Below are 18,917 nucleotides of genomic sequence, written 5' to 3'. Positions count from 1 at the left end.
ACAGGCTCATTGCCATCTTCATGTGGTCCCAGGTGACTTGACCCAAACTGACACCCAAGTATTCTATGAGTGTCAATCATGTTATAGAACTATAATGGTCTGTGTACAGTAACTTTGCCTGCATTGTTACAAATAAAAAAACAAGACTTAAACTAGCATATCGAGGGGGCACTATAGTTTCACCTGTTACAAAATGTTGATCACAATGTTTGAAGATATTCTTCAGTATATAATAATTCATAATCTTTCTTCTTAAGAAAGTTTTCGAAAGACACAAAGGTTAATTTGCATTTATGTTCCTTTAATGAATACATATCATATTTTATCAAACATACAAAATTATACATTCATTTTGATATTCAAAATATACATGACATTATTTCAACACTTGGTGGGCTCACTCAAATAAATATCAAGAATTTATTCACAACACTTACTCAGCCTTGTTACACAAAGAACTAAGAATAATGGAATGTGGGGGAATGTCATGGGCAATAGTGTGAGACAGGTAAACTACCTTTACTGTACAATACTTCTGATTTTCTATTAGGTTTGCATTCTTTGTTTCTTCGATGACTAGGCTTACTTCTGGTTAAAAATCTCATCTTGGTTTAGTGTATTCTTCAAAAGCATTAAGAAGTAATGTGTAAAAACCACAGAGAATGATATTATATGGTAAATCAAAAAGAGACATCACAACTTCACAAGAAAAGAAAAAGCATACAGTAACTTTTACCAGCAAACATCAGAATTTTTCATTATTGAGTGACTGGTTAAGACATCCGTTTATTACAAAATGAGAAATCATGTTCATTTGTTCAAGTATAAAGCAGATCTTTGTGCATCTCTTGATAATTCCTAAGTCAACTGAGAGTTATACATTTGTTCATCCATTGCAAAATAATATTTTACATTTGATATTTCTCTAATATAATGAATGAAAGAATAATGTGCAGTAGAAAACTGATTAATGTTAATTAAGTCACAATTAGAATTTGTTAATAGTAATTGAAGTAGCAGTCTCTTTACATGTCACAATTAACCATTTTTAATAGAAAACATCTTAACAAAAACTGCAGTACATGTCAACAGAATCAAGAGAACTGATTAAGACTGCACGGCTTCGAAGTAGATGATCTAAGATATTACTAGAAAAATATCAAAATCAAGCTGCACAAAATGTAGGAACAAGCACAAATCATGGTAACAACATAGGTCTACTCTAATCTATAAGTCAACTGTTGATCATAATTAAGAAAATTTTAAAGAGAGAGAGAGAGAGAGAGAGAGAGATATGAGCCACTTGGTTTCAAAAATCCAATAAAACATTTAGTGATGTAATAACATTTCTTGAGTTTAGAGCGATGAAGGAACTTGAGTATTCATCTTCAGCAGCACCAGCAGCAAATAATTAGGACTCAAAAGGAGATGACTGATCAGTTCACAAGCCAGTGCCCAATAAAACTGACAAATAATACAAAAATAAAAGACTGATGTAGATTTGTTGATGAGTTGCACAGGTCACCTTGACAAAAGCACATGAAAACTTTCCTGTAGTTCCACACTGTGTAGGCACAGCGTTCTTCAGAATCGGATGGCCCTCTCTGCAGACACATTCTCTGAGTTGCTATCCCATAGTCTGAAATGTAGTAAATTATTACAAATCATTAGTGTTAGTCCTATTTTATATAGATTCTGTCTGGAAAACACATTTGGTTTATTATCATTTGTTTAAAAAGTATGCCTTAATAGTTAAGCTCAAACAAGACAGCTAAATATTTTGTTTTTTTTACATTGTATTGCAAGCCCATAAGATTGTACATATGTGTGAGGTACCCCTCCCTTGTAGATATATTCATCAAGAAAAACAACTCGGATATTAAACAGTATATATTCAGTGTAAAATAATAAATTAAAACAGGAGTACAGCTTATGAAATTATTTTCATTGACAAAGATAATAATAATGCATCTCTGATCAAATGATGGACTACAGTTTCATGTTACAATATTTATGTGATACACTCTTGTACAGCTCAGGACAATCAGTATCTACTTCAGAATATGTGATGATATTTAATTTCAACTACTGAGGATCATAAAAATAGACTGAGTTTTATGGCAAAAATCAGCTAAGTATTTCACAATACATATTTAAAATGTATATATTTTGTTATACTGCAGAAGGATATGATGTTAGACATTCCACTTCCTTATTGTTGATATCTATTGTTCTGTACAGCTCCTCTTGTTTCACAAATGATGCTATAATGATACTGTCATCTCTGGAGTTCTTCAAAGTTCAGGTTGTTGGGGATAATAGCTATCTAAGTTTAAGCCCAAACTGAGTGAGTGTTGGCAGTATCTACATCTACATCTACTGTCTACAAGTGATCACTTCAGAGTTCAATGATGAAAAAGATGAGCTTAAATGAAGTCTCTTTTGATAGTGTATTGTGTACCATGGCACCATGCAAGTCCTGTTCTGATTTTACACACACCCAGGTGTGTCTCCTGAGAATCATCATATACATTTTCTCTGTTTCCAGAATGAGATTTTCACTCTGCAGCGGAGTGTGCGCTGATATGAAACTTCCTGGCAGATTAAAACTGTGTGCCCGACCGAGACTCGAACTCGGGACCTTTGCCTTTCGCGGGCAAGTGCTCTACCAACCGAGCTACCGAAGCACGACTCACGCCCGGTACTCACAGCTTTACTTCTGCCAGTACCTCGTCTCCTACCTTCCAAACTTTACAGAAGGTTCGCAGGAGAGCTTCTGTAAAGTTTGGAAGGTAGGAGACGAGGTACTGGCAGAAGTAAAGCTGTGAGTACCGGGCGTGAGTCATGCTTCAGTAGCTCGGTTGGTAGAGCACTTGCCCGCGAAAGGCAAAGGTCCCGAGTTCGAGTCTCGGTCGGGCACACGGTTTTAATCTGCCAGGAAGTTTCATTTTGTCTGTTGTTTCAGCTGTTACTTGCAATTTCATTTTTGCATCCTGTAGCTGGAGCCAGCCAAAACAAACACTCCTCATCATATCTATCATGAAACGGCCAAAATCGGTGGAAAGTATTGGTTTATTTCCTGTTGCAAACATAATGATTTTTAAAGTGGAATTTTATGTGCCCATTTGACAGCGTGGTGCCAAATTAGTCTATTGCAATATTTGATTTATTGATATGTATATTGCTTTATTGATATGTATGAAACAAAAAGAAGAACCAGTGTGACAGAGCTGCCCTGGCCTGTGTTGACTGCTACTGTCATAAAGAAGTGCTGCTAAGTTGCTGTCAGAGAACATTCTTTGTGTTTTACTGTTCCTGTTAATATGTATTGATAAAAAGAACAATACATTAGGCTAATATAAGACTGCCCTATTGAATGGACAAATATAATTCTGATTTGTAAATCACTGGGAGACAAATCAACACTTTCCATCGACACTGGGTGTCGTATAAAAGGTGTGATCAGCAGGATTTGTTTGGACTTACTCCGCTACATGTTGCAAAATGAAAATTGCAAATATTAGCTGAAACACCAGAGAAAATATGCCCGATGACCCATACAAGGAACACCCGTATATAGGGTGTCCCAGAAACATTGCAACAAACAATGGGTTTGATAATTACTGGGTCCACAGCCTTTGTGAAATTTTTAAATGAAAATATTCTGCTATAGGCTGTCAAAACATTTATTGTGATTGCAATTTGGAAACAAGGTCATTTTAAATCATATTACTGAGGAGGTTACAGCATCCGACAATGCTTGAAAATGATCATGAGTCAAAACTGTAATCACAATAAATAACATTTTAACAGCCTAAAGTGGAATGATTTCATTAAAAAAACTTGAAGGGATTGTAGAGGGCTTCAGGAGGAACAAGTCTAGGATAGGAACCCGTGTCCGGAAATGTCTTCCAATGATGTTACAAAACATCGAAGCTATAGATATCGGCACCTGCCACTAGGTCATCCCTTCAGCAGCAAATGTGATGTTGTATGTTGAAGCCCCATAGGCAGAATGTCTCACAATGTTGTTTGTTATTCAGTGATCATGACTGATTGCCACAAATGCTAGAGGAGAACATGCATCTAGCTGCTGCATAGACGGGCCTTGTCTCCTACCAATGCAATTCTGTTTTCTTTGTGGATGACTGCTTGAGATATGTGTTTCCATCTGCAGTTTATTTTTCTTCTGTACACTAAAAAAACATGGGAGATTTTAGAGAGTTCCAGGAGAAAAATAAACAGCAGATGAAAATCTGTGTCTGAAACCAACACCCACTTAGGCAACAGAGCTCTGTAACATCACTGGATGATGTTTCCAGATACAGGATCCTATCCTTGATTTGTTCCTTAAGACACCCCCCCCCAAGGTATATTGCAACATTTCTGGGGGGGGGGGGTTGTTTTTCCAGAAATGTTGAATATAATATACAGCAAACATGCCTTCCACCAAATGATGGTGTTTTAACCATCAAAACATGTGAAGTTAAATCTTTGTGACTGTTGCAGGATTATGTTTTTTTGTCATCTCAATCAATAGTTGCACCTCTCACAAGGAAACCCATAATGGATGAGACTGTTATAGGAATGTAAATGAGAAGACATGAAAATTTATACGTCAATGAGATGGGATGCAGTCAAACTCTGTCATCAGGTATCAGACACCTTTAGCCTGCTAGAAAGAAAAGGTGGAATCAATGCAAATAAGCCAAACAAACAGAATACAGCTGAGCTGCTGATTATGGGTTTAAGGAGACCAAACATCTAAGGTCATCAGCCCCTTTTCACCCCCCAGGACAGAATCAGTGTACCCCATCTGTCTGCGTCCACAGTAAATTTGACATGTAAGCATGAAAAATGTCTTTAAATTTTGCACAGTGTGTATCTGAGGCATTACATGGGTACCAGCCTGGTATTCACATAGTGGGATTTGGGAAACAGCATAAAAATCACATCCTGCCTGGCCGGCACACCGACCACCATTGTCAATCCACCAGGTGGATTCATACCAGCCCTGGTGCACCTCCCTGTCCTGGAAGTGGGTGCTTTAACACGCACAGCTATCCAGACAGGTACAAATAGCATAAAAGGCTCAAATATTTGAAACCTACTGATAATTTCTGCATGACATGTCATTCATTAAAAGTCTGCAGCAAAACTCATGGAGGTCTCCCAATAAAAATCTGAATTGTTTTCATTAAATGATTGTTGGTGCTAAGCCAATGACACAGGCACAGAAGGGTTGCAAAGCTGAACAGAGAAAAAAAACTAAGAAAGAAATGTGTGAGAGCTGACTTCTCCCACTACTTGAGTTCCTATCTTCTGCCTATGAGAAGCAGCCTTCCCTAGGCCCATGAGTGTAAATAGAGAAATGACGGCTACTGAACAAACATTATCACTAATAAATTTTATGCAGTAACAGTACATTTCATTCACACCTGCCACCCATGCAGTTTGCTCACATTTAACACTGCAGTTTTTGCTGCTACTTCACTATGGTATCGTAGGATCTCAAAAGGCAGCAAGCTTGTGGTGAAGTAAACAATGCTATCTGTCTGAAGACTTGTGATTCTTGCTGATTTTTTATGAGATGCAAAGTGTGGTTGAAATCTGAAAGTGATAACAGTGAGATACACTCCAGGAAATGGAAAAAAGAACACATTGACACCGGTGTGTCAGACCCACCATACTTGCTCCGGACACTGCGAGAGGGCTGTACAAGCAATGATCACACGCACGGCACAGCGGACACACCAGGAACCGCGGTGTTGGCCGTCGAATGGCGCTAGCTGGGCAGCATTTGTGCACCGCCGCCGTCAGTGTCAGCCAGTTTGCCGTGGCATACGGAGCTCCATCACAGTCTTTAACACTGGTAGCATGCCACGACAGCGTGGACGTGAACCGTATGTGCAGTTGACGGACTTTGAGCGAGGGCGTATAGTGGGCATGCGGGAGGCCGGGTGGACGTACCGCCGAATTGCTCAACACGTGGGGCGTGAGGTCTCCACAGTACATCGATGTTGTCGCCAGTGGTCGGCGGAAGGTGCACGTGCCCGTCGACCTGGGACCGGACCGCAGCGACGCACGGATGCACGCCAAGACCGTAGGATCCTACGCAGTGCCGTAGGGGACCGCACCGCCACTTCCCAGCAAATTAGGGACACTGTTGCTCCTGGGGTATCGGCGAGGACCATTCGCAACCGTCTCCATGAAGCTGGGCTACGGTCCCGCACACCGTTAGGCCGTCTTCCGCTCACACCCCAACATCGTGCAGCCCGCCTCCAGTGGTGTCGCGACAGGCGTGAATGGAGGGACGAATGGAGACGTGTCGTCTTCAGCGATGAGAGTCGCTTCTGCCTTGGTGCCAATGATGGTCGTATGCGTGTTTGGCGCCGTGCAGGTGAGCGCCACAATCAGGACTGCATACGACCGAGGCACACAGGGCCAACACCCGGCATCATGGTGTGGGGAGCGATCTCCTACACTGGCCGTACACCACTGGTGATCGTCGAGGGGACACTGAATAGTGCACGGTACATCTAAACCGTCATCGAACCCATCGTTCTACCATTCCTAGACCGGCAAGGGAACTTGCTGTTCCAACAGCACAATGCACGTCCGCATGTATCCCGTGCCACCCAACGTGCTCTAGAAGGTGTAAGTCAACTACCCTGGCCAGCAAGATCTCCGGATCTGTCCCCCATTGAGCATGTTTGGGACTGGATGAAGCGTCGTCTCACGCGGTCTGCACGTCCAGCACGAACGCTGGTCCAACTGAGGCGCCAGGTGGAAATGGCATGGCAAGCCGTTCCACAGGACTACATCCAGCATCTCTACGATCGTCTCCATGGGAGAATAGCAGCCTGCATTGCTGCAAAAGGTGGATATACACTGTACTAGTGACGACATTGTGCATGCTCTGTTGCCTGTGTCTATGTGTCTGTGGTTCTGTCAGTGTGATCATGTGATGTATCTGACCCCAGGAATGTGTCAATAAAGTTTCCCCTTCCTGGGACAATGAATTCACAGTGTTCTTATTTCAATTTCCAGGAGTGTATTTGGGGAAATTTGAGTGTCTATTGAAAGGATAGGCAAAAGAGGTATTGGGAATGGCATATTTGTCACAGTAGACTAGAAACTCAAATCCACCGAGACAGAAATTGAAGCTGCATCTGAGATTGTTTAGGTCCTTCTATCGCCCACTAGACTCTTCTCCTGATGTAACCAAAAATTTAAGAGAAAACCTAAGTTCACTTGTATGTAAGTTCCCCAATCATACTGTAATGACCAGGGGAGAGTTTAATCATCCAACAATCAAAAGGAAAAATTACAGTTTGTTAGTGGTGGCCAAGATAAGACACCACGTGAAACTCTTCTCTGAAAACAACCTGGAACAGATAGTTAGGAACCCCACTCATTATGACAATATATTGGATCTAATGGGAACAATCAAAATAGACCTCTTTGCAGATGTCCACACTGAAACTGGAATCAGTGGCCATGAGACAGTTCTGGAAAGAATGATTGTCAAAGTACAAAGGACAACTAAAACAAGCAGAAAGATATTTATGTTCAGTAAAAATCAAACAATGGAAAAATCCAAGATGGAATGTAACAATACGAGGGAAGGAAAGTTGTTACTCACCATATAACGGAGATACTGAGCTGCAATAGACACAATAAAAAGATTCACACAATCACAGCTTTCGGCCATTAAGGCCTTTGTCAGCAGTAGACACACACACACACACACACACACACACACACACACACACACACACACACACACACACACACTCATGCAAGCACAATTGCACACACATCTGCAATATAAGAGAGCTGAACCTACACTCAAAAAACTCAGTAGAGTCATATCTTAATGAGGAACTTGAAACTTTGAGCACAGGGCAGGAGCCTATAGAGGAAGTATGGCTCAAGTTAAAAAGAATGCACTGAGCAGATGTGTACCCCACTAGAACAGTTCTTAATGAGACGGGACTTCAATGGTATACAATCACTGTAAAGAAACTTCTAAAGAAACAGAGATTACTGCACAATAGGTATAAAACAAAATATAGGGTTATAGGTAGAGAGATGCTGAATGAAACACTTTTGGCTGTCAAGAGAGCAATGTGTGTTGCTTTCAATGACTACCATAGCAGAATATTGTCAAATCGTTTTTCACAAAACCCACAGAAATTCTGGTCATATTTAGAGGCTATTAGTGGCATCACAGTTAGTGTCCAGCCTCTAGCAAATGAGAAACCCAGGAGAATTCCCACATTTTAATCCTCATACCACTGAACAAATGAATGAAATCAATATTAGTATCGGCGATGTTGAGAAACGGCTGAAATCATTAAAACTTAACAACACTCTAGGGCTCAATGGAATATGTATCTTACTGAATTTGCAGTTGAGTATTTAGCCCCTCTTCTAACTATAATCTATCATAGATCCCTCAATGAAAAAACCATACCCACTTCTTGGAAAAAAGCACAGGTCACACCCGTCTACAAGAAGGGTAGTAGAAGTGATCCATAAAACTACCATCGAGTATCCCTGACATTGATTTGTTGTAGAATATTAGAACATATTCTGAGCTCAAACATAATGAGGTACCTTGAACAGAATGATCTCCTCAATGCCAATCACCACGGATTCTGAAAATATCAAACATGTGCTACCCAACTCACACTTTTCTCACATGATATACTGGAACCTTCGGACAAAGGCAGTCAGGAAGATAAAGTATTCCTTGATTTACGAAAGAATTTGACTTAGTACCACACCTACATTTATTATCTAAAGTATGATCATATAGGGTATCTAGCGAAATTTGTGACTGGATTGAGAACTTTTTGGAAGGGAGGACACAGCAAGTTATCTTAGATGGAGAGGCATCGTGAGATGTAGAAGTAACTTAAGATGTGCCCCAGGGAAGTGTGTTGGGACCCTTGCTGTTCATCTTCTACATTAATGACCTTGGAGACAATATTAAGAATAACTTCAGCCTTTCTGCAGATGATGCAGCTGTCCATACTGAAGTACTGTCTGAAAGAATTTGCATAAATATTTAGTCAGACCGTGATAAGATTTCAGAGTAGTGCAAAAATTGTCAACTAGCTTTAAATGTTCAGAAATATAAAACTGTGCACTTCACAAAATGAAGAAACGTAGTACTCTATGATATAATGAGTCACTGTTGTAATCGACCAACTCATACAATTACCTGGGTGTAACACTTTGTAGGGATATGAAATGGAATGATCACATAGGCTCAGTAGTGGGCACATCAAGTGGTAGCCTTCATTTTATTGGTAGAATACTTGGGAAGTGCTATCAATCTACAAAGGAAATTACTTACAAATCACTCGTGCTCAAGTATCTGGGACCTGTACCAAATAGGACTAAGAGGCGGGATTGAACATATACAGAGAAGGGCAACACAACACAGATTTCTTTAATCCATGGGAGAGTGTCACAGAGATACTGAAGGAAGTGGAACGGCAGAACTTTGAAGATAGATGTAAACTATGGAGCATTCCCATGCTGCATATGTGAATGGAATGAGAAGAAACTGCAATAACTGGTACAATGGGGACATACACTCTGTCATGCAATGCATGGTGCTTTGCAGAGTATAGATGTAGATGTAGACAGTGGAGGAATCTAGGAAAACAGTGAAGTGGACATGTAATTTATCTGCCCTTCCAGAACTACTTTGTTGCTCCCAAGTTTTGTTCGCAGTTAGACTGAACAGTAAGAAATACACATTGGGAAACAAATTGCACGAGATCTGCTTTTTACAGTAGGTGGACATATTGATCACAGTTTGTTTAAGGTTACTGTTATTTGATCCAACCACGTAATCTTCAGGATTCTTCTGTAGCACTAGGTTTCTAAAGCTTCTATTCCCTTCCTGTCACAACTGTTTATAATTCATGTTTCACTTTAGTAAAAGTGTCTTTGGAAAAGAATTCCTAACACATACATTTATATTCGATGTTAACAAATATTTCTTTTTCAGAAACTGTTTTCTTACTATTGCCAGTCTTGATTATATAGCCTCTCTACTTCAGCCACCATCAGTTATTTTGCTGCCCAAATAACAAAAGTCATAAGTTGCCTTTAGTGTCTCATTTTCTATTGTAACTCTATCTGCATCACCTGGCTTAATTTGATTACATTCTGTTAAGCTTGTTTTACATTTGTTAGTGTTCATCTTACAATTTCATATCAAGTCTGAACTTCCCACCCATTTGCCATCTCTGACAGAATTACAATGTCATCGGCAAACGTGAGAGTTCTTATATTTTCTCTTGAACTTGAACTGCCTTACCAAATATCTCATTAGTTTCCTCTAATTTTTGCTCAAAGTACAGATTAAATAATGCCGGGCTACAACCCAGTCTTATTACTTTCTCAAATACTGCTTCCCTTTCATGTCCATCAGTTCTTATAACTGCTGTCTGGTTTCTGTGCAAATTGTAGATAGCTGTATACTCTATTTCATGCCTGCTACCTTCCAAATTTCACAGTGCATATTCCAGTCAACACTGTCACATCTTTCTCTAAATCTACAAACACTATGAATGTAGTTTTACTTTATTTACTTTTTCATTACTGTGGTGTTCATACATCTCATTGGAACCCAAACTGATATTCTCTGAGGTCAGATTTTACAAGTTTTTCCATTCTTCTGTAACTAATTAGAGTCAGAGTTTTGCAACCATGATTTATTAAACTGATAGCATGGTGACATTTACACCTGTCAGCACTTACGTTCTTTGGTATATGAATTGCTACGTTCTTCTTGAAGCTGAGAGTACTTCAACTGTTTCACATACAGTACAGCCCCTATTATTCATCACCTTTGGGACCAGGGTGTGGGTTGGAACACAAAAAAGGCCAGATTATCAGAAAGTACAGATTTACATTAAAATAAACAATATCTTAACTCAAAAATGATGACTCTACATGTGTGTACAGTAAAAACATTGCAATAAACCACACAAAAGCTGTTATAATTGCAAACTGAAAAAGAGCAATACTGTACAGTATGTATTTACTGTACTGTATTGTGCATATGGTAGATACACTGATAAGCCAAAACATTTTGACCACTGCCCACTGCAATGTTGGATGCCATCTGGTGGCACTATGGGCGCAGTAACAAAAGTATGTAAGCAGAGCAGACACGATCTGGGGATCACCCTAATGAAGATAAGGGCTGCATATGGGCAAATCATTAGAGATAAGTGACTTTTACTAAGATTAATAATACGCAAAGCCTTTGAATGAGTAATTCTAAAACAGAAAATCTGGTTGAATGTTCATGTGCTACTGTTATGAGCATCTACATCAGTGTGGATACTCTGCAAACCACATTTAAGTGCCTGGCAGAGGGTTCATCAAACCACCTTCACAATTCTCTATCTCACACAATTATTTCAATCTCGTATAGTGCATGGAAAGAATGAACACCTATATCTTTCTGTAACAGCTCTGATTTCCCTTATTTTATCATGGTGATTGTTTCTCCCTACGTAGGTCTGTCTAACAAAATGTTTTTGTATTCGAAGGTGAAAGTTGGTGATTGTAATTTCGCGAGAAGATCCCGCCGCAACGAAAAATGATGTCCACCCCAAATCTGGTATCATTTCAGTGACACACTCTCCCCTATTTTGTGATAATACAAAACATGCTGCCCTTCCTTGAACCTTTTCGATGTTCTCTGTCCATCTTATCTGGTAAGGATCCTACACCATGAGCAATATTCTAAAAGAGGACTGACAAGTATAGAGGAGGCAGTCTCCTTAGTAGAGCTGTTACATTTTCTAATTGTTCTGCAAATAAAATGCAGTCTTTGGTTAGCCTTCCCCACAACATTTTCTATGTGTTCCTTTCTATTTAAGTTGTTCGTAATTGTAATTCCTACGTATTTAGTTGAATTTAAGGCCTTTAGATTTGACTGATTTATCGTGTAACCAAAGTTAACAGATTACTTTTAACACCCATGAGGATGGTCTCACATTTTTTGTTATTTAGGGTCATTTGCCAATTTTTGCACCATACAGACATCTTTCTAAATCATTTTGCAATTTGTTTTGATCTTCTGATGACTTCATTAGTCAATAAACGACAGCATCATCTGCAAACAACCTAAGACGGCTGCTCAGATTGTCCCCCAAATTGTTTAGACAGATAAGGAACAGCAAAGGACCTATAACACTACCTTGGAGAACACCAGAAATCACTGCTGTTTCACTCAATGACTTTCCATCAGTTACTACGAAGTGTGACCTCTCTGACAGGAAATCACGAATCCAGTCACATAACTAAGAAGATATTGCATAAGCAGGCAATTTCACCTCATGCCTCTTGTGTGGTACAGTGTCAAAAGCCTTCCAATTCCAGAAATAAGGAATCAATCTGAAATCCCTTGTCTATAGCACTCAACACTTCATGCAAGTAAAGAGCTAATTGTGTTTCACAAGAATGACGTTTACTAAATCCATGTTGACTGTGTGTCAGTAGATCATTTTCTTCGAGGTAATTCATAAAGTTCCAACACAATATATGTTCCAAAAGCCTGCTGCATATTGACATTAATGATATGGACCTGTAATTTAGTGGATTACTCCTACTGCTTTTCTCGAATACTGGTGTTACCTGTGCAACTTTCAAGTCTTTGGGTATGGATCTTTTGGCAAGCGAACGGTTGTATATGATTGTTAAGTATGGAGCTCTTGTATCAGCATACTCTGAAAGGAATCTAATTGGTATACAGTCTGGACCAGAAGACTTGCTTTTATTAAGTGATTTAAGTTACTTCACTACTTTGAGAATGTTTACTTCTGCATCACCAAGGATATTTACTTCTGCAGTACTCATGTTGGCAGCTGCTCTCGAATCAGATTTTGGAATATTTACTTCGTCGTCTTTTGCGAAGGGATTTCAGAAAGCTGTGTTTGGTACCTCTGCTTTGGCAGCACCCCATGTCCACCCACAAAAATGTTTGCAGTTTAAAATCTGCTTTTGAAATCCCTGTTCAACCATTAAGTAATCTACAGAAATCTTCCAATATCTCCAGAACTCTTCCTCATAAACAACCTTCTTTCATGCTTCTTAACTCAAGCATTAGCAATGATTAAATTATACTCCATGCGAAATTCTGCCAGGTGGGTTTCCCTTTTGTTCCTGTCCTCCAGTACAATCATCTGGGGTAATATTGCCCTGTTTTTTTATGTTTCTACAGAATACCTCTTGCTTATATCAATTTATATTCATGGTGATTTTTATTATTGTACATTATTTCTATACAAACACCCATAGTGCACTGTGTATGTTATATTTTTCAAAGGTTAGTAGAAAAAAAAAATTGAAAGGGGTCAATGTTAACCCGTGATGTGGGGTTACACTGACCCCTCATATTTGTTTTATTACAAGCACATGCAGAATAGTCCTGGGATAAATGTTAGTGTAGTGCAGTATGAATATGACTCCATAAAGGGATCTTGATGATGCTCACTGAAAACTGGATGTTTTGTAAAATGTTGATAAGCTAGGTATCGCTGAAACATTCATTTCTATGAATGTAATTATCAATCATTTATTAAAACACACTAGAAAAAACTTCTAATTACAAAAAATATTAAACTTCTAATTACAAAAAATATTAAACTTCTTTTACTTAAATCCTCCTTGGAAATTTACACGTAATTCTACACCAGTCAGCTTGAAGCTCTGGTGAAGGCAGCTTGCCAATCATGTAACAGAATGAGGCAATGAATATATCATGTTCTTTTGGAACAAATTTACTTTTAGAGTAAGTGGAGCGAATCACCCTTACTTCAGATATCCTTTCCTCTGGTGCAACTTTTTGAATAATTTAAACATGGCAACAAATTTGCCTCCCCATTTACCTCCAACTACTTTCACCATAACAAAGCCATTTTGAAAAAGGTCCCGACACTCACACTTAGCGAGCAGCAAATCTTCAACAACAGGATCATTTGAAGGATCAAAATCATTTCCATCAGTTTCCATTGCTCTGGCAATTTCATTACACCTGGCTCACCTTCTGATGAAGAGATTTCTCTTGGCCTTTGAGAGGTCTTCATTAGCTGTGGATGATTTGGAAAACTAGGTTAAGGATCGTTTGTATATTTATACCTGCAGGCAATCTGAACTTTTTATGTAGTGCACATATATTTTCATTTGGTGGCCTTTTGAATGATTTTGGAACAATGTTCAATGCATGAATACCTAAAACAACTTTATCAGGGCTTACAGCAATTTTCGTTCTTTTCATATTTGAATGGGCTATCGGTTGATATTTTTCTGTAGTTCACAATTTGTTTGAGTGCCGCCTTTATAATATATTTTTCTGTAGATTACAATTCGTTGGAGCACCACCTTTATAATTTTTTGTGGTAGTTTTACAATTAACTGCTGAAGAATTAAAATTCTTAATGGTTATTTATAGGTAGATTAAATACAAAGTTGATATGCAGTGTGATGCAGGAGAGTGCTCTGAAAAATGGTAGTGGATGGGAGCAAGCTGGCCAGCCGGCACAGCATGTTATGTCGACCCATGTAAAAGCTCTGTACACACGAATTGCAACACAAGAATTTTATTTAATGAAAAAGGAAATTTTATAAATTGATTTCAGAATCTAACAACCTCTGAAACCTCTAATAAATTGGGGAAGGCATATTCATTTAAACAAATTTTTTGTGCTCGTAACTCGAACTATAGCTTAAAGCTACTTTATGAAACTGCACTATAGGTGGCAGTGATCTCTGACAACGAAGCATCTCCTTTGCAGTGCAGCTTCTTGGATGTGTGGCAGCATACACTTTGACATGGAAGTAGCTCCTTTGCAGTGCATCAGCACGTGCTGTGTGCTGGACGCTGGTATTTTTATAGGGAACGAATCTAAACAAAGTACACATATTTTATTGCCACTTTGTCAGTAGTTGTTGCAATCTCACACAGAGTGTTTCATTATTATTGAGGCTTATTAACATTGCTTTTGCATCAATATGGATCCTAAAAAGCATAAAGCTGGTAGTGAAAATAGCAACTTTTTGACTGAGTGGACTGAACAATATTGTTTTACACTGCCTGATGGGCCTGGAGCTGTTTCCGTTTGCCTTGTATGCAACAGAACTGTCACTCTTGTTAAAGTGCCAATTTTAAAGTGATACTGTGAAACAACTCACCAGCAGTTCCATAAAAATTTTCCTCTGAGTAGTAAAGGTTGTAAGAAAAACTCCAGGCATATCTAGCTTCCTACAAAAAAAGCACATCCTTCCTAGTTCTCTCTATGAGCTAGCAACAAAAATCTATAGAAGCAGCAATTCATGTGTGTTGGAGACTTAGTAAACACCACAAGCAATTTTCAAACCCTGAGACAGTTAAAAAAAAAAAAAGGGTGGGGGTATGTTGGAAGTGGCCATGACGCTTTTTGAAGAAAAACATGATACTGTTGCCAGAATTCAGGGTATTCCATTGTCAGCAAGAAGTAATACAAGAAGAACTGAAATTTTTGCTGCTGACAATAAAAGTAGTTTGCTTGAATTTCTGCAGAAGTGACCTTGCTACATCATCAGCACTAGATGAACATGCAACGTTGTTGATGAAGAACAAACATCTATTTTCATGTGATTTTTGGATGTTTGAAAGAAAAGAATTTCGGGAAGAATTGCTAAAAATATTGCCACTGAAAGGCAAAACTTGCAGAGAAGATATCTTCAAGACTTTTGAAGACTTCATGACGAAATCAAATATTAGTTATGATAAAATGATGTTGCTTTCACCTGACAGGGCCCCAGTGGTGACGTTTGCCTGCTTTATTTCTTCATTGATAGTCCTCAGTGTTGAGGTACTGCATTGTTATACTGGCTGAAAAATGAGGGATGGAAGTACAACACTGACTGCTGTAAATGATGTAGCCGACAGTTGCACAGTTGTGTTTCAGTTCTTTACTTTCACTGTTCCCAACCCTCCATCATTACACAGTTCACTATTGGTAAATGTTAAGTCTCATTAATAGGTTGCAGGCAAACAACAGCATACTGCTACAATAGTTTTCTGTTGAACATCTATGAGCAGTGAAAACCTAATGACACAGTTCACAGTTCTTGAAGAATAATAAGATATGTGTGACACTATTTCTCAAATAAAATGAACACGCACTGTCATTGTTTTAAACCACAGCCTATTTGTGTTACACTAATTCTACTGTTAAGTTGATGCATTGTTGTTACGTGTAACAGTACATAATTTCTCTCTGAAAATCGGCCATGGACTGGCTGTCTCAGGACCAAAAATGGCAATAATAGGCACTGAAATACAATGTTCAGTGTTTAATTTATAGAAATTACAATTACAAAATAATTCATTCAATTAACTGAATCCCTCAAAAAATTCCATCTTTTTAACAGTTTCTTCTACCACAAAGGTTAGGCCGAATTATTTGTTTAAATAATGAAATTAACAGATATAGTTACACTAACCATGATTTTGACAAAAGTAGTAATTATTTTGGAACTAATTAACCCTTTGAGTACTGCAGATGTGATATGCTGCGGCACTCCACGTGGCCGCAGGGCCTGTGGACGCTGTTTGCTGCTGACGTGGGCTTTCCCCTTGCGCCCTGCAGATGGCATTCACTGCACGGCCTAGCCAGTACCTGAGTCCTAATGACGGCTTATACCACAGTCGGTTCCACTGCCTGTGGGCCTGCGGATGTCAATAGCCACTCAGGGCTGCATGCCGACCTGTCGCAAGTTCTTTTGTGCCGTGCACTCGCTGGGATGGATGTACCCTATGTACTGTTCTGTGCTGCTGTCCCTGCTATCTAGGAAACACTCTGCAATGGATTTTGCAGCTCCTGTTCGACATTCATGCTAGCTGGTTCATGTGATCTTCTGCATTCTGCTTTTGTGGTGTCGTTTAGGCAAGTGCTGTTTCATCAGGATTTTTAGAGTTCTGTCATTTTTGAGTTCCACAGACAAATGGCACAATGGAGTCGTTACACTGACGAAGACATGCTGGGGATATTGACAAGGAGTGACAGTGACAATGAGTGTGGCATCTTCAATGAATGTAGTGACGATGAAGGTTTATCAGAAGAATGTCGTAGTAATACACCTCCACGTACTTCACCTAGTAGAGCTCGTCAGAACAGTTGTTCTTCAGATTCTGAAAGTGAAGACGAATCAATCTGTAAAAGGCCACGTCATAGTGAGAATGAGAAATTTGATTGGCAAAAACGTGATTTCAGTCCAGCACTTCATGCATTTGATGACTCATCTTCAGGACATAATTGCCAACTAGTGTCTGATTCAAGCATTCTATCCTTTTTCATGTTATTTCTATCAGAAGATCTGTTGCAATTTATAGCACTTGAAACAAACCAATTTTTAACTTTCGCCATGGCAAATACATTGGAATCGGTTCATTCTCGACTATCCACCTGGAAAGGTTTGGAGGAAATATATAGCTTCATTGGTATTTGACTTCTCATAGCTCATCTTAAAAAGTTGAAAACAAAGGAATATTGGTCCTGAGATGTACTTCGAAGTACTCCAATTTTTGGCAAAGTTATGTCTCGGGACCATTTTATGTTACTTTTGAGAATGTTGCATTTTAGCCAATCGTGGAGATGACAGTTTGTTTAAAATTAGGAAAATAATTGATACAATTTGTGCGGCGTTCCACAGTGCATTTAATCCATACAGAAGACTCTGTGTTGATGAAAGCCTATTATTGTTTAAATGTCACTTATCATTTAAACAATACATTCCTTCGAAATGAAGTAGATTTGGAATCAAGGCATTCTTGTTGTGCGACTGTAAAACTGGATACGTATTAGATTTCGTTGTATACACAGGCAGAACAGCAGAAATTGAAGTCCATAATTTGGGGAAATACGGTGATATTGTGGCAACACTAATGAAGCCAAACCTCGAACATGGACATACCCTGTATGTCGACAATTGGTATACAAATCCAACCTTGTTCCTCTAGCTTCACAACCAGAGAACAGCAGCATGCGGTACTGTACATAGGAACAGGTGCAACTTTCCAAAGCTACAAAAGTAACTGAAACAAAGAGAAGTTGACTTTATGTCAACTGACGCAATGCTTGCTGTCAAGTGGTGCGACAAGAGAGAAGTGTTCATGCTGACTACCTGCAACACTACAGGAATGCGTGACACGGGAAAGACAAACAGGACGACTGGTAAAAAAGTAATGAAGCTGCAATGTGTTGTTGATTACAATGCAAATATGGGAGCAGTAGACCACTCCAACATGCTGTTAAGCTCTGTTGCATCTGTGCGTAAATCTGTTAAATGGTACAAAAAGTTTTTTCTTTTTTATGTTGTGGGCCTTTGTGTTTTGAATGCTCACACTCTTCACTCTTCACTCTTCACAGATCGGTGACTGGGCGCAAAATATCATTAGCAGATTTTCATTTATGTCTGGTACAAGAACTTGTGGAAAAATTTGCTACAGAACGGAGAAGAGATAGGAAAGGATGACACTCTGATGACGAGAATCCTCTTCGCTTTACTGGGAGGCACTTTCCATGTGTCATTCCAAATGACCAGTCCAAGAAACACGGACTATGGGGCAGATGTGCAGTCTGCTCGAAACAGAATGTGCATCGAGAAACGGAATATTAATGCAAAAGATGCGATGTACCTTTGTGCATTGAACCATGTTTTGAAACATACCACACAAGGAAGAACTTTTAGCCAAGTTGCTACAGCTGGAAGATGAAATGAAGCCGTTACTTCTGAAAAAAAATTACTTAAAAATTTAAAAAAATAAAATAGTTACAAAAATTTAAAAAAATATTTTTTTAACTTCACCATTGCCAGTCCAAAGCCTGGATGAG

The 18,917-nt window shown here is 39.0% G+C and overlaps 1 protein-coding gene across 1 annotated transcript in view; it reads right to left on the bottom strand.

Moving 5' to 3' along the window:
• Positions 1-280: 280 nt before the first annotated feature.
• The window catches only part of LOC126176004 (uncharacterized), a 53,012-nt gene continuing 34,375 nt past the window's right edge, over positions 281-18,917 (bottom strand). Inside the window, exon 3 of the mRNA XM_049923122.1 lies at positions 281-1,639. Coding sequence (XP_049779079.1) covers positions 1,437-1,639 — 203 coding nt within the window. The 3' untranslated portion in view covers positions 281-1,436. The remainder of the gene's footprint in view (positions 1,640-18,917) is intronic.

Source organism: Schistocerca cancellata, chromosome 3 (genome assembly GCF_023864275.1).
Source record: "Schistocerca cancellata isolate TAMUIC-IGC-003103 chromosome 3, iqSchCanc2.1, whole genome shotgun sequence".
NCBI lineage: Eukaryota > Metazoa > Arthropoda > Insecta > Orthoptera > Acrididae > Schistocerca > Schistocerca cancellata.
The sequence above is the reverse complement of the archived record's forward strand: the minus strand, read 5'-3'. Positions and strand labels throughout refer to the sequence as shown.